This window comes from Psammomys obesus, unplaced genomic scaffold (genome assembly GCF_907164565.1).
Source record: "Psammomys obesus unplaced genomic scaffold, mPsaObe1.curated_primary_1811, whole genome shotgun sequence".
NCBI lineage: Eukaryota > Metazoa > Chordata > Mammalia > Rodentia > Muridae > Psammomys > Psammomys obesus.
The window spans coordinates 8,209,105-8,236,322 of NW_026587556.1; the positions used below are offsets into that span (position 1 = coordinate 8,209,105).

General features: G+C 40.7%; 2 protein-coding genes across 5 annotated transcripts in view; both read left to right on the forward strand.

Moving 5' to 3' along the window:
• Positions 1-25,052, forward strand: part of Amph (amphiphysin) — a 200,798-nt gene extending 175,746 nt beyond the window's left edge. For all 4 annotated transcript variants that reach the window (XM_055603943.1, XM_055603944.1, XM_055603946.1 and 1 more), the window contains 4 exons: positions 11,098-11,292; positions 12,291-12,557; positions 16,475-16,576; positions 23,865-25,052. In XM_055603943.1, coding sequence (XP_055459918.1) covers positions 11,098-11,292; positions 12,291-12,557; positions 16,475-16,576; positions 23,865-23,972 — 672 coding nt within the window. In that variant the 3' untranslated portion in view covers positions 23,973-25,052. The remainder of the gene's footprint in view (positions 1-11,097; positions 11,293-12,290; positions 12,558-16,474; positions 16,577-23,864) is intronic.
• LOC129674064 (ubiquitin-40S ribosomal protein S27a-like) lies at positions 3,329-3,838 on the forward strand. The gene has a single exon (XM_055603948.1). It carries the CDS (start codon positions 3,329-3,331, stop codon positions 3,797-3,799), a length of 471 nt encoding a protein of 156 aa, XP_055459923.1. The 3' UTR covers positions 3,800-3,838.
• Positions 25,053-27,218: the final 2,166 nt, after the last annotated feature.

The following is a 27,218-nucleotide window of genomic DNA, read 5'->3' on the forward strand; positions in this document are numbered from 1 at the left end:
ATATATATATATATATATATATATATATATATATATATATATATATACATACACACACACAACCTGCTTATTCCATTTTTGTTTGTGTGTATATGGTTTCAAGGCTGACCTTTTCATATCAGGTAACCAAAGGGAATGATCCCAGGGCGAAGCTAATTCTCATTCTCTCATCTCTCACTAATTACCTGTGGTTCTTTGTTTATGAGCCAGACTCCTTAATATTTTCTCTCTTCCATTTAGTGTATCTACTATTACTGCCTATTCAGGTTTTGTTTATGTAGTCATATCTAGGAAAGACAATCTTAAAGCAGACCTTCTGGTATTCTGGCTCTTATAATCCTTCTCTTTCTTACTCAGTGTTCCTTGAACAATATCTACAGAAGCTATGCTATAGATGGGACTGGGCTCCCCAGATCCCTTCATTTCTGTACTGTGTCCACTTGTGTTTTTCTGTGATGGTCTTTGTTTGCTATAAAGGGAGGCTTCAGTGAAGGACATTAGGGCTCCAGGTAGGCCAAAATCTCAGCTAACATCAAGATTTTCCACAGTTATTTCTTAGACTTGTAAAACACCCATGGGATGTACCTGAAAAGTCAAAATGAAACAGAATCTCTCGCTCAGCCTCTACCTTGAGCTTCCCAAAGGCAATGTATGTCCTCATTCATTGCTTTGACTGTAAAGCAATTGTCAAAGGGGATGTAGCAACAATACCCTAAAGTGACAATGCACAGAATGAGCTCTGTGGCTGTAAGAAGTTGTGTTGGGGAAATCATTTTGCCTTCTGTGACTTTCTCATCTCTTCTTTAAAGCACTTGCACATGATAAACTTTTCTTCTGCTCTTAAAAATCTACAACCAAATGCTTTAAAATATAAGGGCTTTCAGATCCCTGTGGTGTGGTGAAATACCCATTTATGACTGTCTCAAGCCTGTGTTTACTAGGCAATTGGGATGACAGATTGCCATGGAGTAGATAACTCAGTAATGCCACAACTGTTCCAAAGCCATGAAGCTAGATGGCTGCCAGTCTGTGTGCCTGGTGTGATGCTCAGCTGCCTTCTCAAGCTTCAGGCCACACACTGCTGTCAATCCAAAGTCTACTCTGGGACATGTACATAGTCCTTAGCACAGTCAGGGTTAGAAAAAAATTTTCCACAGAACATGAGAACATTTAAGTGTTTTCAGCCCAGTCTTCTTTCATCTAGTCTCTGGCTGTGCCTGGCATCTTTCCTTCAGTTTTGTCATCCTAATCAAAAGCAACTTAGGAGGCATTCTGCTGCTCTTGTTTTGTTGTCAGTGTTTGGAGTCAGAGTCTCGGTGTGTAGGTTAGCTACTTGTGTAGCCCAAGCTATCCTCTTAACTTCAACCTTCTAGATTCCAGGGTTGCAGACATATGCCACAATTCCTGACTTGCAAAGGCATCCTTTTGAAACAATCTCAGAGCCAGAATTATGACAATATTGTCATGCTTGCTTTTCATGACTGAAGCTCAGGTTCAATACCAAACACTGTTAAATAAAGTATATATACATATATAAAACAACCTTGGGCTACATATTATGATTGCTAATCCACTACTTGCTTATGTCTCCATTTCTGAGCAAGCACAATATACAATACTTACCTTCCTTTAAATGCTACACCTGCTTCTAGTCATTTTGCAGGTAAAGCACTAATCAGAACTTTTAATGCTGCAATGTTTCATTGATGTGTAGTATGCCCCATTAGCAGCAACAAAAAATTCATTAACTTTGGCATCTCTGCAGAAGATGATTCTTCAAGGCATGGAGCTAAGTTTAATAGCCATTGCCATGGCTACAGTGCAGCAATTGATTGAATTGGACTAAAATCCATATGCTTAGGGTTTCTGATGGGAGGGAGAAAAGACAAGAGTAGCAGGTTGAAAACTTAGTGAAATTCAGATGAAGGTAGAAAAATTTAGCTGCTTAGGGTTTCTGAGGGAATTGAGGAAAGATAAGGGTAGCAGGCTTTAACCTTAGTGAAATTCAGAGGAAGGCGGAAAACTCCTTTAATTCTCTTTGGAAGGAAATGCATGAATGTGCGAACCAGATTTGCAGTACTGGGTATCACTTTGGAAAAAAGAGATGCGGGCTTCTAAAACAGCACTCTTCCTTTGGTCTTGCCGGGGGGGGGGAGATTGTGGCGGGCAGTGTTTTAAATATCATTAGTGTAAAGAGGCATACCAACTGCTATCTTGGGTCAAAGTAACAGAATCTTCTCTATGGGATTCTATTGGTCTCTTCTAGACCTGAGCTACCTCTTGACTTTCTCTTTAAAATAGACCCTGAGGAAAATATTTAGTCCTTAAGTTTAATTCTTCTAAATTTAAAAATTCATAAAATGCCAGGATTTTCAGCATACCAAGAGCTCTAGCTGGAGCCTCATTTAGGGACAGTCAGTAAAAGGCAGCAATGCTCTGTGGTTGGGACTCCCACTGCTTCTGTCCCTTTGCTACTTTCCTCTGTAATTTTACACAGTCGGCTCTAAAGAGAATTAGCAATCCACCTTCAGCCCTGACTCCAGCACTCCTTTCACTCTATCTCATTTCTTCATCTGGATAATGAGAACACAGAGCTTCGGGGCTTCCACCTTTGGGATGACATTAATCTTTAGCTGGCGAACATACTGTGAAATGTTCCGGTTTGTACTGCAATGGAGAAATGCAGCCAAAGATCAGTAGGCCTTTTGTACTTTCCCATTCTTTCCATAATGTTCTAAACAGTGAAACCTAGAAGATAATTGTCAAAAGTAATGTAGAAAAGTTCTACTCAACTATTCTGATTTCATTCTATTGCTGGGATAAACACCATGACCAAAGCAACTTGAGAAAGAAAAGGATTTTTTTTTGACTCAAATTTCCATATCATAGTGTATCAGTGAGGAAAGTTAGAGCTGGAACTAAAGGCAGAAACCATGAAGGAACACTGCTTGCTGTCCTACTTGTTCAACCTATGCTTAGCTACCTTTCTTATACAGTCTAGGACCACCTGTTTAGGGAATGGAACTGCCCACAGTAGACTCATCTCTCCTTCATCAAGCCAATGCCTCCACAGACATGCCAACTGGCCAATCGATCTAGGAAATTATTTACTTGTGATTTCCCTTTAAGCTGTGTCACATTGACAATTAAAACTAACTGGGACACCAACTAACCTCTTCTTGAATTCTGAATTAGTTGCAAAATATGCTGTTGATTAGGAGAGATATGTCTTCATTAGTTCCCAAATAGTACATAAAGTAGGAAAAAGTTACTTAAAGAGTGGCATTCCTCTTTCCCATCTGCCATCTATGGTGGAGCCTCTGCCAAGATGCAGATTTTTGTGAAGACCCTTACGGGGAAGACCATCACGCTTGAGGTTGAATCCTCGGACACTATAGAAAATGTAAAGGCCAAGATCCAGGATAAGGAAAGAATATCTCCTGATCAGCAGAGACTGATCTTTGCTGGAAAGCAGCTGGAAGATGGCCGTACTTTGTCTGACTACAACATTCAAAAGGAGTCTACCCTTCATCTTGTTTTGAGACTCCATGGTGGTGCAAAGAAAAGGAAGAAGAAGTCTTACACCACTCCCAAGAAGAATAAGCATAAGAGGAAGAAGGTTAAGTTGGCTGTTCTGAAATACTATAAGGTGGATGAAAATGGCAAAATCAGTCGGCTTCGTCGAGAGTGTCCTTCTGATGAATGTGCTGCTGGAGTTTTCATGGTTAGCCACTTTGACAGACATTACTGTGACAAGTGTTGTCTCACTTACTGCTTCAACAAACCAGAAGATAAGTAGTTGTGTATGAGTTAATAAAAAGAAGGAACTGAAAAAAAAAAAAAAGAGTGTCATTCCAAGAGCATAAAGACACATACCAACCAGCTGCTTGAAAGCATACTTAGGCATCCTCTTCAAACATGGCTGGCTTGAGAACTAACACTAGGGTGACTGCAGGTGGTGCTCAAGTTCTAAGAATTACTGCAGACCTCCCTAATTTAGATGTTTAAACAATCTGGGATACTGATTGTTATGACAAAAAAAAAAAAAAGTTGGACAGATCCTTACAAACCCGTTTACTGTTTGAGCAGGTTACTTTCACGCTTGTCATCTCAGTTAACTTCTAGGAAACGGGAATAAGCTATAATAGAGCTGTTAAGAAAATATGCAACAAATACAAAACTTCTGTGACAGCACAGGGAGAGTGTTGCATTCATAGTAAATACAGTTCTTTTGCCCAAGTTACAGGATGAACATATTAGAAAAAAAATTGACAGCAGTAGCCCGTTTGTGCATCAGAATTATTCATTCGAATTGAATAAACTAGAAAGCCTAAATTTTCAGTCAATTATCTCTATAAAGCAAACATTAGGAATATTACCATATTCTGACACCAATATAAACTGTCCTGCAATTGTCAAAATGTATCATTTATCTAAAACCTGTAATATATACTTCTTATAGTCTTCACTTAACCATTTGTGTCATTTATGCCAGAAACAGTGTAAGTAAAATAAATGCATAAGTGAAAATGAGATGAAAAAAATTGAAAACACTAAAATGCCATAAAAAATAAAGTTAACTTTTATTAGTTCTTCTATTGTAATCCTCAGCATTGATGATGAAAGAGAATTTTGACAAAGAACATCAGATTTTCTGCATTGGTGATAAAAGAGAATTTTGACAAAGAACATCAAAGTTTCTATAATGCTATATTCTAGAAATGTCAACTATGACCAGGAGGCTGTTCCATGAGTGAAAGCATAGAGATAATTTAAGTCATAGCCAAGCCTACAAGACAAATGATGGTTGAGTTTGGAGGTGCCTTTCTACAATGCCCACACTTTGGCAGTATGCTGTTGGGATCATGCTTTCATACCTTTGACACACATTTGGGATAGTCAAAGTAGGTTATTGTATGTAACAGCTTGACAAATCCCTGCTTTGGTTGTGCTTTCTACTGCTGTGATAGACACCATGACCAAAAGTAAATAGAGGAAGAAAGGGATTATTTGACTTACACATCCCAATCACAGTCCATCACTGAGAGAAGCCGAGGTAGGACCTCGATAAGGACAGGAACATGGAGGCAGGAACTAAAGCGGGACCATAGAGGAATGCTGCTTACTAGCTTGTTTCCTACTACTTGCTCAGTCTGCTTTCTTATATAACCTAGACCTTCCACCTGGAATAGGCTGGGCACTTCTACATCAGTCCTTAATCAAGAAAATGCCTCACAGGCTTGCCTATGGACCAATCTGATGGAAACATTTTCTCAATCAAAGGTTCCTCTTTCAAGATAAGCCAGGCTTACGTCAATTTCACAAAAACATAAATAAATAAATCTATTCGAGAAAATGCCTTCCAGCTGTTGACCTGAAAGAGACATCTGGATGTCCCCAGATGAGATGCAAAATGGGACGGCAACAACAACAAAATGTCTCTAACACATAGAAACTGCTGAGGCTGAATTTGAAGTAATTAAACAAAATAGAAACAGTTCGAAAGCAGCAGCATAGGTCATACAAAGCAACACAGAAAAAGGAGAGTATTGCTTATGAGATAAAGTTTCACTTTAGAGAACAGATTGCAAAAGTATTCCTTAAAATCTAGGGAGAAAAATTTGAAACTATGATCTGATAATGAAATCCACGATGACATCACCAAGAAGAAGAATCATTGAGAGTCAGATGGAAAGGATGTAAGAATGGACTTTAAGGGAACAAAATGCAATATCAGAATTAGGATTAGAGGGCCAAGTGGTAAGGACCAGGGACAACTGTGTACAGAGTGATTAATGATAGGAGGACACACACAGGATCTCCCAGCATAGCAAAGGCTACAAATTGGAAGGCCAAAAGGAAAGATTCAACTCCTGGACCATCGCTGATCCTCAAGAAGGGCCTGGGCAGAGGTCTACAGCCTCAAGTCAAGGCATGCCATGTTGAATTGAAGTTTCCTAATTGAAAGAATTCTTTAGGGTGGATCATAAGAAATCACAATTATCAAGAAACATATTCTCTCAAGTGAATGTGTGTGATTTCATTTATGCAGTTAATATAGTCATTTGTAGTTTGACAATGAAGAAGACTGTTTAGAGAAAAAAAGGAGGGAATAAAGGAGATAGAACAGGAAGGCAAATATGGAAACATAGTCCAAGTAACAGTATACCTACGAAAAGTCTATGAAACCCATCACTCTGCACAATATATGCTAAGAAAACATCACACAAAGGCAAAAGTAATTGACAATAACATCTAAACATATTGTTAAATTTTTAATTCAAAGCTTAATTAATTATTTTTTTTAAAAACAAAGATTTAAAAGTTCTGCAAGAAAATAACAGAGAGGCCTGCTTCAGACTTACCCTTCTCAAAAGAAGGTCAGTAATTGTTAGAACAGCCCAGAGCTTCCATGTACTTTGTAGCATCTACTCCAAGCCAGTAACTGACAATTATGAAGGAAGCAAAGGACGTTATCAAATGCATAGCAATATATCTCCAGAAGAATCCTGAAACACTTTATAGAAATATATATCTACTTACTCTACATGAATTATATAAACATGAATAAATGAATGACTAACTTGTTAGCTGCTAGGTAGATAATTAAATGTTTGCTGTACAATTTTTTTCAGTTTTATATTTGAAAATTTTCATGATGAAATAGTATATAAAACCACTCACTCAATCGCACTAGAGATAGAGCAGTTTGATATTTAAATTGATGGTGTTTATAGTTGCTCACAAACCCAAGAGACCTTTCTCACAGTGTATATAGCATTAAAAACACTCAATGTTATGAGAACAGTTAAATAAATACAAAAATAATAAAAGTATTAAATGCCATTGATATAATTTTTAAATGAACGTGATCAATCTTTTTATTTATTTATTTATCTATTTATTTATTTATTATGTATACAATTTCTGCCACCATATACACCTGCATGCCAGAAGAGGGCACCAGATCTCATAGATGGTTGTGAGCCACCATGTGTTGCTGGGAATTGAACTCAGGACCTCTGGAAGAGCAGCCAGTGCTCTTAACCTCTGAGCCATTTTCTCCAGCCCATGTGATCAATTTTTAACTTAATAAATAAAGCTCCCAGTTGGAGTATCAGTCTCAGAAAAGACCTCTGTGCCGAGATTTTTGGTTCTGTTTCTCTCCTTGTGGAGCTCTTGTTCCCTCCAGGTCTTTCATCTCCTCATTCTTTCATAAGATTCCCTGCACTCTGCCCAAAGTTTGGCTATGAGTCTCAGCATCTGCTTTGATACCCTGCTGAATAGAGTCTTTCAGAGGCCCCCTGTGGTAGGTTCTTGTCCTGTTCCTTGTTTTCTCCCTCTTCTGATGTCCATCTTCTTTGCCTTTCTGAATGAGGATTGATCATCTTACCCAGGATCCTCCCTCTTGCTTAGCTTCTTTAGGTGTAGAGATTTTAGTATGTTTATCCTATGTTATATGTCTAATATCCACTTTTTACGTGAGTATATACCATGTGTGTCTTTCTGCTTCTGGGATACCTCACTCAGGATAATCTTTTCTAGATCCCACCATTTGCCTCCAAATTTCATGATTTCCTTGTTTTTAATTGCTGAGTAATTTTCCATTGTAATTGTAAATGTACCACAATTTCTGTATCCATTTCTCAACTGAGGGGCACTTGGGTTGTTTCCAGCTTTTGGCTATTACAAATAAAGCTGCTACAAACATGGTTGAGCAAATGTCCTTGTTGTATACTTGAGCCTCTTTTGGGTATATGCCTAGGAGTGGTATAGCTGGATCTTGAGGAAGCGCTATTCCTAATTGTCTGAGAAAGTGCCAGATTGATATCCAAAGTGGTTGTACCAGTTTACATTCCCACCAGCAATGGAGGAGGGTTCCCCCTTCTCCACATCCTCTCCAAAATGTGTTGTCACTTGAGTTTTTGATCTTAGCCATTCTGATGGGCATAAGGTGAAATATCAGGGTTGTTTTGATTTGCCTTTCCCTGATGACTAAGGATGTTGAGCATTTCTTTAAGTGTTTGTCTGCCATTTGATATTCCTCATATTCCTCTATTGAGAATTCTCTGTATAGTTCTGTACCCCATTTTTTTTAATTGGAGTACTTGATTTGTTGCCTTTTAACTTCCTGAGTTCTTTATATATTCTGGATATTAGCCCTCTGTCAGATATAAGGTTGGTGAAATCCTTTCCAAGTCTTTAGGCAGTCATTTTGTTCTGACAACAGTGTCCTTTGCTTTACAGAAGCTTTTCAGTTTCATGAAGAACCATCTATTGATTTTTTCATCTTAGAGCCTGTGCTGTTGGTGTTCTGTTCAGGAAGTTGTCTCCTGTGCCAATGAGTTCTAGGCTCTTCCCCACTTTTTCTTCTAACTGATTTAGTGTGTCTGGTTTTATGTTAAGGTCTTTGATCTGCTTGGACTTTAGTTTTGTGCAGGGTGATAAGTATGGATCTACTTACATTTTTTCTACATGTAGACATCCAGTTAGACCAGTGTCATTTGCTGAAGATGCTATCTTTTTTCCATTCTATAGTTTTGGCTTCTGTGTCAAAAATCAAGTATCTTTAAGTGTGTGGGTTTATTTCTGGGTCTTCTATTCAATTCAATTTATCCACCATTCTGTTTCTATGACAGTACCATGCAGTTTTTATTACTATTGCTCTGTAGTACAGCTTGAGATCAAGGATGGAGATTCCTCCAGATGATCTGTTGTTGTACAGGATTGCAAGGACCATGCATGGAGATAACCTAGAACCCCTGCTATCCTCTTTAAATCAGAATATATATATATATATATATATATATATATATATATATATATATATATTAGAATAAATCATAAAATGCATATATATATCAGAAATAATAAATCAGAAAGTGCATGTGCGTATGGTTTTACACACACACACAGACACACACACAAACTCACTCAAGAGTCCTATACTGAATTGCAGAAGAATCAAATTATCTGCAGTTGTCCACATCAACAACTGGTAAATAATTGGCAAGCTGCTCTTCAGGCATTGTTTGTAGTTAATGTAACTGAGCAAAGGAGTAAATGAACAAAAGAATGAGTGACATAGCTTCATTGATTACAAATTCTCCTGCCGCCCTCCATGCTAGGGGATCTCAGCCTTTGTAAACCTGGTCCCTCTTTCAAGACTTGATACCTCTGTGGTTGCTATCTTATATTCCCATAACAACCTCCAGGTTTTGCTAATATAGTTACTGGTATTTAAATGATTCTGATAGAAAGGTACTCTTTCTTTCAGTTCTTTCCTACAGGCTAAGTTCCTTCAGTGTGACAGAGATCATGTGAATTGTTGTGGCCCTGAGGCTGGAGTATTTGCCTGATGAGGATCAGACAATACAGAACAGTTAGACCAAGTCCCTGGTCTCCACCTGCTGGTGACTGGTGTCACAGCAGTGTTAGCATCAGAACAAGCTGATTCAGTCAACAGAGCCTGTTCAGATTACTAGCCAAAGAAGAGCTGTGACATGTATATATTGTGATAATAGAATAGGATACAGTCCACAGACAGAAATACAGACAGGGAATAATCATGTATAAGTTAATGATTCTGCTTACATCAGGTGAGTTCTAAAGTTACTTTTGATGTTTCTGAAGAAGTGGCTAAGTACTTAAGAGCGCTTGCTGTTTTTCTAGAGGACCCCAGGTCAGTTTCCCACACCCAGTTGGGTGCCTCATATCTACCTGTAATTGCAGCCATAGGAGATCTGATGCCCTTTTCAGACCTCGACAGAGACCTGCATGTATGTGCACATAAATACACGATCACATATATACATAAGCAAAATAAAACAAAATAAATCTTAAAAAACACAACAGAAAAAATTACCCTTGGTAATACCATCAATATGTCATAGAAAATTAATGTATTTTCTCTAAAGAAGTTAACATTAATTCACTTAAGACAGTACCAATTACTATGTGCTGCTCAGGACATGTATGTACAAAAGAATTTATGTAAGAACAGGTACATATTATGAAACAGAAATGCATGCTTTTTTCATCTATAAGAGTGTGTGTGCATGTGTGCGTGCGTGTGTGTGTGTGTGTGTGTGTGTGTGTGTGTGTGTGTGTGTAGGCTGGTTTGCCATTCTGTCTGCATGTGTTTAGAATCCATCTTGTTGAAAGCTATTGAAACCATTGGGTTGTTCATAGGTATGACTTTAGTCAAGACAGATGAAAAGCAAAAAGAACAGAATTATGACTAAACAGTTTGTCTTCCTCACTTGAGCCTGTGGGTCGCTTCATTCAGATCATTTGTATGAATAGTTCCTAGTGTGGGAGAAAACTTGCTTGGTCTTTAGCATCCTAGTGAAAGCCTATTTCTTTGCCTCTCCCCTTTTTTCTCCCCCTCCCTTCTTTTCTTTTATTACAATACCTAGCATTAAAACTAGAGCCTCAGCTGGGAGCAGTGTACCACTGAGCTCCATCCCAGTCTAAGATTATTGATTTCACCAACAATAAACCATTATTCTTCTCGAAATTAAGATGCCTTCCTAAGTTGTTGCTAATGTCACTTTTCCTGACAACAGTGACAATAACATCTATAGATCACTGTTTACTTAAAATGAGGGATGTGATTCTCCTAAATTCTTAATTTATTTTTGTTGTTGAAATTTCAGTCATTCACAAAACCACAGATTTATAACTCATTTCAGTATTTACCATCATTTAAAATTCATTTCAATTAAGCTACAATTCACACAAGAGGAGCACTTGTGTGAATTCAGGTGCTTCTAAAAACAAAGTAAGAATAAAGGAAATAAAGACACGAGCTGCACGTGCACCATTGCCCATTTTCTGTGAAGAACCAAATTCTCATAATAGGAGATTCTCACATGAGACATTGAGTGACATTTGATCACTTACCACGGGATGCAGAATCTGTATCATTGGTTGCTCTGGGAACAGTGAGCTCTGCTCACAATAAGCGGCTTCTGCTGCCCCTGACTACTGGGATTCTGACCGTGGCAAAGCAGCTCAGCGCCGGGGCCCTTAGCAGTGGGGTTGAGGCCTTGTGGAGGCTCTAGATGCATACAGTGACCGCTCTCTCCCTTACAGATCCCTCCAGGAACAGATGCTGATGAGACTGTGGGAACTACAGTGCCCACTGATGGGGAAGCAGAGGCAGAAAAGGCAGTCATTCCTGCTGAAGAAGGAGAAAGTCTAGAGGGATCCAAAATAGATGCTGAAGGCACTGAAGTTGCAAGCAGCCAAAGTCCTCAAACAGCAGAGCCTGAATCGGCTGCTACTCAGGTCAGTGTTTCTTGAGGGGCTTCTTTAGTGGGATCTTGTCCACTGGCCTGGGATGTAGCTGTCTGTGTGTGGAATGGATTTCCTATGCCTGTGGCTGAAACTTAGCAAAGGAGAAAGGAAGCTGCACTCATGACAGAGGAAAGGAATGAAGCACAGATGATGAGTGTCTTGGGGTTTCTATGCTGTGAAGAGACACCGTGACCATGGCTGCTCTTGTAAGGGAAAACATTCAGGGGTTTCGTCTATTACTATCGTGGTGGGAATCATGGTGGCATGCAGGCATAGTGCTGGAGAAGTTGCTGAGAGTTCTACATCCGGATCTACAGGCAGCAGGAAGAGACAGTGAGCCACTAGGCTTGGCTTGAGCTTCTGAAACCTCAAAGCCCCCCGCCCCCCCAGTAACACACTTCCTCCAACAAAGCCAAAACATTGCCATTCCCTATGAGTCTATGAGGGGTGGGGCATTTACATTCAGACCACCACAGTGAGAAAACCCGTAGTGGAGAGAGGAAGAAAGAGCGTGGTAAAATGATAGGGCTGTTAGAGTGAGAAATGCTCTGCCTCTTGCTTTCCCTTGCAGTATTCAAAGACAGCACATCCCAGGAGCCACAACTTGGGCAGTTATGAATAGTCATCACATAGTGTGACGCAGCATGAAGCCACCCCCTTCTAATTTCTTTTTTAGGATAGCGTCCTGCCCCCTCAGGACAGACCCTCTCTCTTTCAGCTTCCCACCACTCTGGATTGCTCATTGAAGCCTCCCGTCTTCCAGGAAGTGTGTCTGCTCAAGGACGTGGATAGGATCCCCAATATGGGTTTAGTACTCAGGAGAGACAGTGAGAAGGCCAGGACATGGGCCCATGTTCTGCAAACTTATGGGCTTCACTGTGGGTTAGTGAAATAGAGAAAGTGTGGGTGGCTGGGAGAAGACACTGACCCGTTAGCAAACACACCTGTGGCTCCCCAGGCCGTGACGCTATCCATCCTCTACCCACCAGGAGAAGGTCATCCCTTCTGTTGTCATTGAGCCAGCCTCCAACCATGAAGGGGAAGGAGAACACCACGAGACCACTGTGGGTGCCGAAACGAGGGCGGCCACTGAGGATGTGGCTCCTCAGGGCCCAGCGGGGGAGAAGCAGGACCTGGCTGCAGAGCCCACGCCTCTGGATTCTCAGGCTGCTGCACCTGCGCTGGCAGGGGTTGTGGATTCCTCGCTGTCCGCAGGGGATGCTGCTCAAGAACTGCCTCCTGGCTTTCTCTACAAGGTCTTTGTATTGTCACTTCAGGGTCGTTGTCGTTTCTTTGAGTCCCCTTTACACTGGTTTTCCAGTGTTTCTTTTTTTCTTTTGTTTTATTTTCTTTTGTTTTTGCATTGTGTATTCTTAAATCTGCTTCTCTTTGCCTTAACCTCCCCTGGGAAAACGCCTCCTTCTCCCCCAACCACACCACCACCACCACCACCCCCCCCCCCCCCGCGCCCGCCGCCCAGTCCATGCTTTCGGAAAGCAAGATCTACAGTAATATATTTTATATTTCCAAATAGAATAATTAAAATGCATAGGCACTGCCTCTGGGTAGTGAGTGGGCATAATGCCTTCCAGGTTCCAATAGGAACTGCCAAACAGGCAGGAGACAAAACCATCCAGTTGAAAGGCAGACTGAGGGACAAATAAATTGTCCAAAAAATAAGTATCTAAAGGCACTATGGGCCTTCTGTGGAAAGAAAAAAAGAAACAGCCCTCCATTCCTGGGAAGAAAGTTTTTCAGGCCAAGGACTAAAGCCTCTTTACCAGTCAACAAAATAACAACGGTAATTGCCTAGAAACACCACAGCCCAGTGTTACAGATAAGGTCCCCAAAAGAATCTGATTAGAAGTTGTAAGCATTGTATAATTTGATACTGCATTTCAAAATGCAGCCCTTGTTTTGCTGGGTCGGTTCTTTGCTTCAGAGTACTGAGAGTGAACTCAAAGAGTTTTGCACATGCTGAGCAATCCCTCTGCTTCCTTTGCTACATACCTCTGTACATTTTAATTTTGAGACAGGCTCGTGGTAAGTTGCATAGGCACAGCTTCACCTTGTGGGCCTCTGTTTTAACTTCCTAGACATCTAGGTAATAAGCCACAGACCACCATGCCTGGATACTTGTTTTTTTTTTTAATATATGTATGTATAATTCATGTTCATAAGAATGGGATTGAATATCTCTATCTATTCTCTGGGTCCCTCCTTTAAAAGGAAACTGCCACCTTGCCACTGGAAGTGGGTGCAGGTATAACAAATTTATGAAGAGATTAATGTGGCCCAAAATAATTGAACATGTGGGTTAAAGTTAGGGCTCGAAACCTCTTTGTTTAAGCAGTACCTGTAAACTCCAGGAAACTTGTACCAGGCAAGGCTGGGGCATGAGGGACACTTCCTTAGCTTGCCAAACACTGCAGTGAGACCCAAGGTACACTACTCAGTTATTCTCTGGACCTCTGACCTCATTGCATAAATTAATTTGGGGTAACAGTTATAGCTCTGATCATTTCTAGTCTACACATGAAATACATATTTCACAGGCAAGCTTTTTCATCTTGACTGTGAAGGTGTTTGCAAGGAACCAATATGGGAAAAATAAAACTGGTCAGAGCTAGCCTCAAGCTGAGAGATGGGTATTCAATGTGTCAGTCTTTCTGCTTTTGCCACAATATAAATTTTAATTTTTTTAATTACATTTTTATTTTTAATATTAATTACAGTTTATTCACTTTGTATCCCAGCTGTAGCCACCTCCCTCCTCCCCTCATGATCCTGCCCTCCCCCTCCTTATCTCTTCTTATGTCCCTCTCCAAGTGCACTGATAGGAGAGTCCTCCTCCCCTTCCGTCTGACCCTAGCTTATCAGGTCTCATCAGGACTGGCTGCATTGTTCTCCTCTGTGGCCTGGCAAGGCTGCTCCCGCATCAGGGGGAGGCAGTCAAAGAGCTAGCCACTGTGTTCATGTCAGAGAGAGTCCCTATTCCCCTTACTAGGGTACCCACTTGGATACTGAGCTGCTATGGGCTACATCTGAGCAGGGGTTCTAGGTTATCCCCATGTATGATCCTTGGTTGGAGTATCAGTCTCAGAAAAGACCCCTGGGCCCAGATATTTTGGTTCTGTTGCTATCCTTGTTGAGCTCCTGTCCTCTCCAGGTCTTACTATCTCCCCCTTCTTTCCTAAGATTCCCTGCACTCTGCCCAAAGTTTGTTTATGAGTCTCAGTATACAATGCTTTGATACAATGCTGGGTAGAGTCTTTCAGAGGCCGTCCATGATAGGCTTCTGCCCTGTTTCCTGTTTTCTACTTCTTCCAATGTCTGTCCCATTTGCCTTTCTAAGTGAGGATTGATCATCTTACCCAGGGTCCTCCTTCTAGCTCAGCTTCTTTAGGTGTACAACTTTTTGTAGGTTTATCCTACATTATATGTCTAGTATCCACTTATAAGTGAGTATATACCATGCCTGTCTTTCTCTTTCTGGGATACCTCACTCAGGATGATCTTTTCTAGATCCCACCATTTGCCGGCACATTTCATGATTTCCTTGTTTTTAATTGTTGAGTAGTATTCCACCCATCAGAATGGCTAAGATCAAAAACTCAAGTGACAACACATGCTGGAGAGGATGTAAAAAAAGGGGAATCCTCCTCCATTGCTGGTGGGAATGTAAACTTGTACAACCACTTTGAAAATCAATCTGGTGCTTTCTCAGACAATTAGGAATAGCGCTTCCTCAAGATCCAGCCATACCACTCCTAGGCATATATCCAAAAGATGCTCAAATACACAATAAGGACATTTGCTCAACCATGTTTGTAGCAGCTTTATTTGTAATAGCCAGAACCTGGAAACAACCCAGATGTTCCTCAATGGAGGAATGGATGCAGAAATTTTAATTTTTTAAAAGTGCAAAGAAAAAACAGGCTGTCATGGCATAAAGTGGTAAGATAGAAAAGGGTGAAATTTTATTTTTTAAAACATCCACTTGTTTAATTAAATAGTAATTCTTATATAACATGCAAGTGGTATTTCGCCTAGTTTTATTTTTTCATTATTTTACAAAACGTCTTTTTAGCTTGGCACATTTAGCTCAACTTAAGCAGTCATCAGTGATGATAAAATATCTAGCAAAAATCAACAAGCTAGCTGGGTATGGTGGCACATACCTGTAATCCCAGCACTCAGGAGGCAAGTGAATTGCTGTGAGATCTAGGCCAGCCTGGGCTACAAATCGAGTCCAGGATAGCCAAGGCAACACAGAGAAACCCTGTCTCGATAAACAAAAACAAACAAACAAAAATGAACAAGCTAAAGTTTCAGCTATTGCATAGTGCATTGAATTAATAAATATAGATATGAATGGCTTCATGTAAGTCAACAAGAAGCAAGGGTATTGAGTAAATAGAAAGTGGTATTCCCAAAAGGGTTTTGAGGCTTTCTTCTCCCCCTGGGGTTTGTATTAGCCTGTTTTATATTAGAATGCTGGATTCTAGGTCTTTGGAAAGATAGGTAGTTTTTTAGCTCACAATGGGAAGTCCAAAGAACTGCACTGGCAGTGGTTCTGTTCTGGGCCCATGGCAGATGCTATCATGCTAAAGGAATGGTCACATGATGACACAGGAAGCTGGAGCACGGAAAACATCTCACTCTCCATACTCTTTTGGCAGAATAACCACGGTCCTGTGAGAAACCTGCTAATTCCTTGAGGGCAGGGGCCTCCTACTACATTCCTTGTCCTATTGTTTTCCGTGCCTCTCACCACACATTTGGGGAACCCAGCCTTCCTGTGCAGAAGGCCACATTCCATCCAGAGCAGAACTGTAATATGTATTTTCATCCTTTATTTACTTGGAGAAAGCTTCTAGCAGTTTCTACATAATCTTATTAGGAAAGACAATGCTATCCATCCCTCTACCCTCCCTTCCTCTTTCCCTTCCTCCCTTTTTTCCTTCTTTCCTTCTCTTTTCTTCTTTCTGAGGCAGGGGCTCACTGTGTAGCCCACAGCCCTTGCTTGTCTAGAACTCACTAGTTAGCCCAAGCTGGCTTTGAAGTCATGGCTGGCATCCTCCCTTAGACTCCTGGGTGCTGGCGTTACAGGCAGAGCCACCACGCGCAGCTTCTTTCTAAGACTAATCAATCCCTTTTAAATGTGTTGCAGGTGGAAACCCTGCATGATTTCGAGGCGGCAAATTCCGATGAGCTTACCCTGCAGAGGGGTGACGTGGTGCTCGTGGTCCCCTCAGACTCAGAAGCTGACCAGGTAATGCATAAGGCTGGAAGGTGTGTCCGGCCACATTTTTTTTTTGTTTGTTTTTTGTTTTTTGTTTTTTTTTTTTTTTTTTAGGGTCAGTTGAACAAGTGACTTCCTGAAGCATTTCTGTTTTCTAAGATGCTGCAAGCCAACTCTGAAGAGGCCCTCCGGGCTTGCGCCCTGAGCAGTCCATCAGCTGGGTTTTCAGAGTACCCATTCGAATGCTGCTGACTGTTTGTTTCTGTACAATTGGATGAGATGACCTTTTTTAGTCCCAACATTTCTTGTTAGAGATGCTGCATTTTACGAAATCCTGACACTGGGCATGAACTAAACATCCCTTTCAGAAGTGGCTGGTTCTAGTGGTATGGTTACCCATGGAAAGAACCTGGGAAAACATAGGGAGGTTAAAATGTTTCACATCTCGGTGGAGTCACACCCATGTAGCCTTTGTTCAATCCTATTGAACCTACAGCCAAGGATTCTGCCATTATAGAGCACAGCACTTAAGTTATACCTCAATTGGGAAATGTATCTCTCAGCAGAATGATTGGATAATAAGGAGCTAGGAACTATAAGACTGTTCCTATTAGATATTTGGGAATTCCTGAAATGGAATGCCAAGCATGTATAAACAAGCCTATGAACATGTATTTTACAGAGAAGAGCTGTAACTCCCGTAGTAATTTCAAAGAAATGTATTTATAGGTCTTCTCCCTAAAAATAAAGTTTAAAACCACGGCTTTTAAAGTTAACATTTATATGCCAACATATCATTCTTTTGATTTAGCAGTATAAATCAACTGATGTCTAAACACTCAGATTCTATACTTCTGTAAGAGTTAGAAATTACTTTAAAAAATGATATGATTTAAAGCTCCAAATATTTTAAAAATTAAAAACCTATTTCTAAATGATAAATTTATCAAATAAATAATATTATAAGTAAAAAAATATGTCATGCTTGGTCTGGAGAGATGGCTCAACAATTAAAGGTGCTCTTCCATAGAACTCATATTTCATTCCTAGGCATGTATGGTGTCTCACAACATTCTGTATCTTCAGTCTCAGGGAATCTAGCACTCTCTTCTGGCCTACAGGCATTGTACACATAGGATGCATAGGCACACAGGCAGAACAGCCATACACATAACAATAAATAAATAAAATTATGTATACTTACATATTTAAATATAGTGAAAAAGAAGGAAATGATAAAAAAATAAATTTACAAATGAATGCCAGAAATGATGGTTCATTTCTGTATCCTAGCACTCAGCAGGCAACTACTGATAGGGAGGCCTACCAGTTAGAGACTATTCTGAACTACATAATAAAATCAAATTTCAACACACACACTTTGATATACATACAGACACATAGGCACAGACACACACACTCAAAAACAATAACCCAGGAAACAAAAAAATGTACCAAAAAACCCCCAAACCTTACAATTAACAATAGTTATTAAACCCTAAATTAATTCTTTAAAAGGATTAATGCAATTATTATTTAATTATTTAGCTATTTGTGAACAAGAGTTGGTAAAGCAGAGATTAGCAATATAGGCAGAAGCAGAAACATCCCTCTGCTTTGTAAAGCATTAAAATTCCATTTAATTAGTTTTCTCGTTGCTGTGGTTGAATACTTGATGAGAAGCAATTGAAGCAAGGAGGGCTTTTTGGGCTCATAGTTTGAGAGAATGTAGTCCATCTTTGGGAATTGCAGTTCATCATAGTTGGCTGGGAAGGTCTGGCAGCAGCTGGTTCCATGGCAGTAGGAATGTGCATCCTGGCCTCCTCACACCTGGGCAGATAAGGAGTAAAGAAAGGAGCATGCCAGAACTTAGCTGGGCTTCTCAGATTTCCTTTTTGTTTAGTTGAGGTCACAACCCACAGGACAGTACTGTGTATATTTGGGATAGTTTCTCTCCTCTCAGTTAACCCTCACTCGTAAAGCACTCATAGAAAAGTCCTAGGGCACACCCATGAAATGCTCTGGTTATTTATCAACCTAATCAAGTTGACAATATCCCTTGTCAACTTGATAACCAAAACACATGATTGCAAAAGATGTTTCACCCTTGACCTCTTTACCTCACAATGCAAATACATTTAGTCCATCACCAACATCCCCCAGGGTCTTAACAATTCTAACATTGCTCAAAAATCTAAGTTTGGAGCCTCAACTGAGACTTCAGAGAGAGAGAGAGTGAGAGAGAGAGAGAGAGAGAGAGAGAGAGACAGAGAGAAAGAAAGAAAATCCTGTTGCATACTTCCAGTATACAATGTCACAGTGTAAACATCCTCAGAAAGAAGGAATTGGAGAAGAGCAAAGAAATACTGGACTGAAGCCAGGCAGAATACCAGCGGACTCAGCATCCGATCCTGCAACCCCAGCTCAGCTTGTGTAGCATCTCAGCTTGCAGAGTTATCCTCTGTGTTCCAGCAGGCTTCACTGTCCCCACCTCCTCCAGGACTGCTTCTTTTAGCACTATGTCCTTTCTCTTGGGTAGGCTTCACTAACTGTGTCAAGCTTTCCTTGGCAGACATCCTTTGCCTTTCCAGGGATATTGCAATTTGGTTTTCACCTTCACAGCTTTGCACATTTCCCTCTTAGATCCCTATGCAGAAAATCTGACTGCTACACATTGCTAGACCTTGGCTTCTCCTATAACATTTGTATGTGGCATGTTTGAAAAAAAAAATGGGTACCCCATGGAAAAAGCAAAACTATACTGTCAGTTCAAGGTGTAGCCTGGCTTCCTTGGGCCACAGTCAGAGTAGCTTCTTTGTGATTTTAAGGCTGAGCCTAGCAAACCACTTTACTAAGTGGCCCGTACTCTGTCAGGATGCCTGCGATGCTGTCTTCTTCCAATCATTATATTTCAAATGAAGAAATTCAAATAACTTTGCTTGTTTGCAAGCTGGAGTCTTTGGTGACTGGAGTCTACTGATCCCAGTAGCTCTCCTACTTTCTCAGTACAAAGTGGCAGGTCTTATATTAACTGATAAGGGCTGCTTTGCCCTTAGCAGTTATGTTTATAACCAAGCTCTTTGCCTTAAAGTACACATTTTCTACATCTTTCTGCCTTTTTTTTTTTTACACTATAAAACTAAACCAATGCACTAACCTTGGGCTATTAACATACCCCAGTCTGGATATTACGCTGTCTTGCAATGCCATCTGCCAAACAACTTAGCCCACTGATTTATACTTTTTAGTTCAATGTCACTCATACTTTCAGGGCACGGGCAAACACAGCCTGGTTCCTTGGCAGAATAAAACACGAGTGGCCCATGAGAGTCCTGGTTCCTCACTGCAGCCTCATGGCTCAGTCACTGTTCACCTCCTGCGCTCTCTCAAGAATCTAATTTCCAGAATCACATCAGACTCTCCTGTCAGCCTGTGTGTACAGCATCCAAGGTCTGTTCTCGCCCACAGTTCCAAATGCCTACAAACCACACGGGCAGGGAGACAGGCAAAAGCCCATTCCACAGCACCAATCTCCGTATTAGTTACCACCCTCATTTCCATGACCCAGCTTCAGGAAGAAAAAGCTTCTTTGGCGTCATGGTGTGAGGAGATGCAGCCCACTGTGGCAGAGAAGGCATAGTAGCCGGTAGCTCCATCGTGATGGGGTTATGGGGATGGGCTTTCCCACCTCCATATCTCGTAAGAACCAACGGTGTGCCATATTATACCCTAGGCATAAATCTCATCAAGTTGACAATTGAGATTATCCATCACACCAATTATATAAATTAATTTATTTTTCACTAACTGTAATATAACTTTTTAAAAAAAGACAAAAGAGCTAGTCTTTTATAGTTACCAGTATAATGTACACACACACACAGATATGTATGAGTATCCTCATTTCTTTCTGATTAATTTTTCTTCCTTTAGCAGTTCCTTGAATGCTGATCTGCTAACAGCTAATCTTGTGAACCTGTCTACATTTGTATTCATGTCAAAAGATTTTTCACCAGGGAAAGGCTGACTTTTTTTTTCCTCTCAGCTCTTCAAGATGTTGTGTTCTGGTCCCCATTGTTTATAATTAGAACTCATAAACAATATAACTGATAAATTTGATGGAAATAAGCTAGAGTGGTGTGTGTGTGTGTGTGTGTGTGTGTGTGTGTGTGTGTGTGTGTTCATACTTTGGATTCATTTTGCTTCTTTGACATATAGCATTTTAGTTCCCATTATGTGGATAACTATTAGATATTTTTTTTTAATTTTTCACTACCTCCTTTTTCTTCTCTGTTTCTGATTTCTAATCATATTATGTTCAGGGCTAATGCCTAACAGCCTGTTCTTTTTTAATTGACAAATATCACACTATTGTAATTTATAAGAATCTGTTTCACTGCTCTGTGTTTGTTACATTTATGCAGTAGCTAGCCCAATGCCAGCATCACAGTACACAGTTCCATCATCTCTTTCTGGTCCTTTTATGTGGTTTCCATTTCCTTGTTATGATTTGCCACGTATTGTCTCATAATCACTGCCTTTCAACTCAGATTCTTGAAAAAAAATTATAATAATTGATGTTTAACTGATAATTCAAAATCTGTATGGCATGAGGGCAAACTTCTACCCATTGTCTGATTTTGTCCTTGGGTCTGGTAATGTTTTTACTAACACTGGACTAGTGTACAGCACACTGCACAGAGCTGGATTCTGTTTTCTATATCTGAAGGGTATTTAGTTTTGTTCCAGCAGGCACTTAAATTACTAACTCATCACCCTAAATTTGTGGAAGACTATTTTACATTTTCTTGGAATGTTCACCTATAGACCTTTCATAAATTCTTAGCCCTAGGACAGTATTTCTACCTCTAAATCATAAGATATTGTTAGGGGAGTTGTCTATAAAAAGTCCGTGGTGTAGTTTTTTTTGTTGTTGTTGTTTGTTTGTTTGTTTTGTTTTGTTTTGTTTTTTCCCATCAGTTCTCCTAATTTGATGTGCATTATTTTTTTAAGATTTCTTTATTTTTTTATTTCATTTTAAACATTCTGTATGCTTATGTAGCTGCATGTCGCATGAGGCAGGAGCCTAGGCAGGCTGGGTATCGAATGTCCTGGCCTGGCTATGGGTGGTGGTGAGCTGTCTGAGGTGGCTCCTAAGAACCAAACTCAGGTGCTTGAAACTGAACTCTGGAGCTTGCAAAAGTATACACTCCTATCCACTGAGCCCTACTCCAGCCCCACTCAGGATATAAACTCCAAGCTCATCCTCTACTGGCAGGGCTAGGACTCTCTTTGCAGATATCAGCCATTTTGCTATTGTTTCTCGCCCTAGTTCATAAAATCTCATGTATAGACGCAGCCTAGGATTTAAGAAACGTGTCTCTGGGTACTTGAGGACTTTCCTCCTTCCAGAACTTCTCCGCCCGTTAGTATAGGCTGCTCTTGTGGCCTCAGACTCTTAATCCTGCAGCATACAGAATGGAGACAGTCTTTGGAAGAAGCTGAAATAATCTGTTCTCATCCATATTCCCTACACTCAGAGGTCAAATATTTCTATTCTCTGCTTGTCTTGCCAGTCTTGGTGCCCTTAGCTGGCTCTGCATATGATTTGTGCCCACTTCACTACATATAAACTTATTACATTTTATAACCATATTTAAAACAGTTGTCTATGTATAGGTTCATTTACCACACACATATGCAGCTGTCTGAGCACTTCTCTGTGCAAAAGCGTTTATGCAACAGGAGCTGTTCCACCATAATCAAAACTGAAAATTCTTCTTTACCACATATTTCAGGCAGTTAAAATTTTAATTCCCCTCAGCTAAAGATTTACATTGCCTAATATCCTTTGCTTTACAGTTAAAGTTGTGTTTCAGAGTAATGTGTTAGAATGCATCTTCATTATGGGTTTGTAGCTGTCGCTGCTTATCTTTTTGCTCTCTGTTGAAACAATTTAAAAATGTCTAGCTCTATTTGGCCTCATTAGATTTTGACTCACTGTAAATAAAACCCAATAGACATGTGCCTCGGGAGGGGAACCGAGCTTTCATGTGCATACTAGAGGCTTGGAAAATATTTACTTATCATCTCTTACTTTAGGTCTAACTTTGTCCTTCATGTATGTGACATCATAATTTGAAGGAGAGCAACTTTCCTCATCAGGCAGAGTATTATCAGTCAGTTTATTGGGGCATTTTTTCCCCTCTCTTATTTTTGTAAGGTGATTTTTTTCCCTCTCTTCAAAAATTGCCTGTCTGAGTGCTTATATTTCTTGTCTTTATAGAAACATCAATTTACAGTCTTAGATGATATCGAAGGGAATATATCCAGCACTTTATTTAATTTTGGTGGACCTCTTTTTATCAGATGTACTTGAGCTCCATGGAGGATTGGTTCAGATTAAATCTGGCCATCCCTCTTTGTAAGTGGCTCTCTTTCCTGCTTTGGTTAACATAATAAAGATAATAATTTCCCACTGCTGTCCATGTGGTATGTATCCTTCCATGTTCCTTTTTCTCTGGAGGCCAAGGGCAGAGAACAGCCTGCCATTCTCACTTGCTGAAGTTGTCTCCCTGTAGGAGGCCATCCAAGCTTAAGTTCTCTAACCTTTCTATGGCTAAATGTCTTTATTTGCATGATGGTACCTATGAGAGAAACAAAACTCATTTAGAAAGAACCTGTCTCCAGCAAGAATACCAGAGCATCAGATTTCTCTGTGACTCACATAAACGTGAAACAAGAGGCGGCAGCGGCAGTAATATCAGGCAGCACGCACTTGTCCATTATTCAGTAGTGATCCCTGTATAACTTGCTTTCTTGGGCTATATGGCGTGAACTGTGGGGCAGTTCTTTCCTGTACGAAAGTGGCCCAGGACGCACACAAGACATGTGGTGGCCATGTCAGTGTTATATCCTAATGTAACAGCTTTAAAATGTTTGACCCTACTTGGCACCAAGGATTGTTTCCTCAATCCTTGTTCTACTGTGAATCACAAAGACAATTGGATGTATTCATCAAATTCCACATTTTCATGTGAAATCCCATTTCCTTAACAACTTACAACTCAGTTAATGCTAACTAAATATGCCCTCCACACAATTAGAATGTTAAAATTGACCTTCAGTTAATTATGAACAATAACACACATACCTGAAATTATCTATCTCTTCTTTTTTTTTTTTTTCAACTACCAAATTTTTACAGTGTTTTATAGCAGTGTGGCATCTGAAGGCCACAGCACTAGCTGTGAGTTCTCGGTGCTGTGGCCATGGCCAGCACTTTGCCGGACTCTGAAACACTGATCTTGTCTTGCAGGACGCAGGCTGGTTGGTGGGAGTGAAGGAGTCAGACTGGCTTCAGCACAGAGACCTGGCGGCTTACAAAGGCCTCTTCCCAGAGAACTTCACCCGACGCCTGGAGTAGGGCTGCAGATGGTGCAAAAAAAAAAAAAAAAAAAAAGAGTCATGTGACTGGGTTTTTAAACCTTCATGGAATGCGGAAGAGTTCACTTTTGCTACTACACTCTTGACAGACTGGTGCCAGATGACACTTGGGAAGACGGATCAATAGAAAATGTATGCAAAAACTGTAAGAAGAAGGGGAAATAGCAAATTAAGGGGGGGAAAAAACACCTTATTTTGTTCCCTGTGTTCAATAGAGGTTGATTTGTGCTTTGTCTAACTGTGAACACTGGTACTCGATCCCCCTCCCACCAAGTCTAAAGTAGCTTTCTCCAGACGGGACATTGACTTCTTTGCATCAAGTGTGTGGTGTCCAGTGGCTGCCCTGCAGATGTGACGAGTTACCTTGTAGTAAGACCATCATCTTACTTCCTTGCCCGGTTGTGAGCACGTGCTCTCTTTCCCTTCCAAGTTTACCGCGTTCAAAACTAAACAGCTGCAAACATTCTTAACAGTCTTCTCCCATCACCTCTATATACATACGTACGGACGCACAGTCGCCCAAGCTAGTTCCCATTGCCTGCTGGACCTATGTGTATGCAGACGGCTACATATGCATAGCTGATCCCTTCCCTTTCCACTGTAGCTCTTCGCCTCTTAGTGTCATCGATACACGCATTGCTCTTATTCCGTCTGGCATTCCAGCTGCAGTTTTGCCTCGGTGCAAAACCACTCATCCCATTGCCAAAACAGCTGACAGTGTCTGTGTGCGTTGTGTGCCGTTTTCAGGATGATGTAACAGATAGCACGTCCGTGCTGCTGCCCCTTTGGAGAGAGCAGGGCCTGGTTGTGTAGCTGCCCAGCTGCTGCGTCCAGATAAATACAAGATCCGGACCAGCAGCTATGCAGTCATCACTTCTGCCTTTCTGTGACTGGCTGGCCGAGGGAGGGGGCGAAAGGACCTATTTATGCAGCTCACCTTCACAGATCATTCTGAAATGAACGAGGCGATGTATGCCGTGCCACGAACCATCTGTAATAGTTGTGTTCTCAGTGCCGTGTCATTCCAAATAAACCTTTGGTAATCTCCGAGTCACACTGATTCCTGTTCCTGAGTGTTTTGTTTTGTTTTTGTTTTTATCTTTTTGAAATCTTGTTCCAGTGGGACATGCCACTTGAAAAGCAGTTCATTTTGGAGTTGTTATTTGTGCAGATATGTGCTTGTTTCACCTCTGGGTTGTGTGCTCCGTGGCCCAGCCTCACTTCCCCATCCCTCCATCCCAGTCATTGCTGGTCACTGGTGCTCCCTGGGAACCAGCAATTACTAGAGCACAAATAACAGCTGTGGGGAGACCCCTTTCTCTTGCTGGCTGTGGACACTCAGTCTGTGATTCACTCGCCACCATATGACGCATAATCAGCATCACAACGGCTTCATTTTTGCTCACTTTTCTTTCTGGCATTTTTATGTTTGTAAGTACATAAAGAATTAGATCTGATGGCATAGAAAAGTCAGTCCACGGAGCCATGTAGCTGGGAGAGAACACATCATACAAGCATGTTTCATCTTAAGGAATTTCTGCTAATATCGTTATGTATACAGTGTGTGCTGATCAAGAATTCGTGTGAATGTGGTTTGCATTTGTGTTTCAAACTCTCCCGATGGATTATTGAGCTTTATGTTTTTTTAAGTGTTAGAAGGGAAATTTCTATTATTGATCCACTGTTTTCCCACAGGCTGGTTTACAGGGAGGCTTAGTCATTTTGAATGCTAGTCTACTGAAAAAATAAAATAAAATAAAATAAAATGTCACTGTCTAGCGGCTTGCCAGAAAATTAAGCAGGCAAAGCGCAGTGAGGTGAACCTTAAAGGAAATTACTGCTGACATGAGAGCACATGGGCTGCTGAAAAGTGACTGAACAAGTCAGGGGGCTGAATTCTTTCTTGGCTTTGGTTTTGTTGCTGTTTGCAGTGTTTGGTATTAAACTCTGACCCTTGCAAATGCTAAGCAATACATTTGCATCACCAGTACCCCAAATGGTTTAACTAATAAGATATATCTAAACCATGCAAAGCTGAGTGCCACATCTCCAGGAGCAGTTACTCTGAAATTCCACCGGGAACCTTCCCACTGTGACTAACATATAACACAGCAGAGAGGATGTGGTTCAGATAAATTTTGCCCTGAACTTCCTAGATGAATGTAGCTAGGTGAACCTACCAAGTCCATCCAAGACAACCTGCTTTTAATCACGTAATCCTATTTTTAAGATACGTTTTGTCTTTGAAATAATAAACAGATTGTATCAAGAACTGGAAAGATCCAAGAATTCCCAGCATCCTGAAAAGGAATGAGGGGGAGGCAGAGCTCTAGTCCCATGCTATGGAAACTGCTCTTACATGCAGTGGTCATTCTTTTTGTTGTTGTTGTTGTTGGGCTTTCTGAGGGGTTTTTCAGGAACTTCCATGGTTACTGCTGTGGCGAACCCGTCCTGTTCACATCATTTGATCACATATCTCTCAGTTCGTACCTATATTTTATCCCACATGGCCTGAATCCAGAACACTCTGTCTGAGCCACTTGGTCTTTCACTTCCTCTGTCAAAACCAGTGGCATGCAGATTTTCACATCTTTTAAGAATCATTAGAGAAAGCCTGTGGTTCTCATGAAGCAGACACCGACCTGGCCCCCTGCTAGAATCTCACTCCATCAAGGCCTGTGGTGGGCATAACTACAACTTTCTTTGCCATTTTCAAAATTCAGTGACTCAGGGTACACTGTTCCCTAGAACAGGAAAAGCTCCATACGCTATTCTGCTGTACCACTGCAAACAAGATTCTTTCTGTCAAAGCTAGGGAAGCTTTTGAGTCAACAAGAAAATCATGATATGGCATCTGTTGGGTAGAGTGTGAAGACTCATTTTAATGCTCTTTCAAAGCATATAGAAGCCTTGGATTGTGTTGTTAGAAAATCCCATAGTGATTTCACACCCCATTTAGATGGCCTGTTTAAAAAAGAAAGAAAGCACCTTGGGGAAACTCCAGACACACCAGAAATGAAGAATTTGATGATGACCGACGGCCAGTGCTTTATTCCACACAAATTGCAGGACTGAGCACCTTGAAGCTGTAGACATATAGACACCAGTCAACAGAGTGACATTCTAGGACTCTACTAGTCTTTTCTGAAAAGCTCAACTTAAAACCTGCCTTCTGGTTTTTACTTATTGATGAGAGAAAATCCTTATACATCCTATGCAGCAGGCC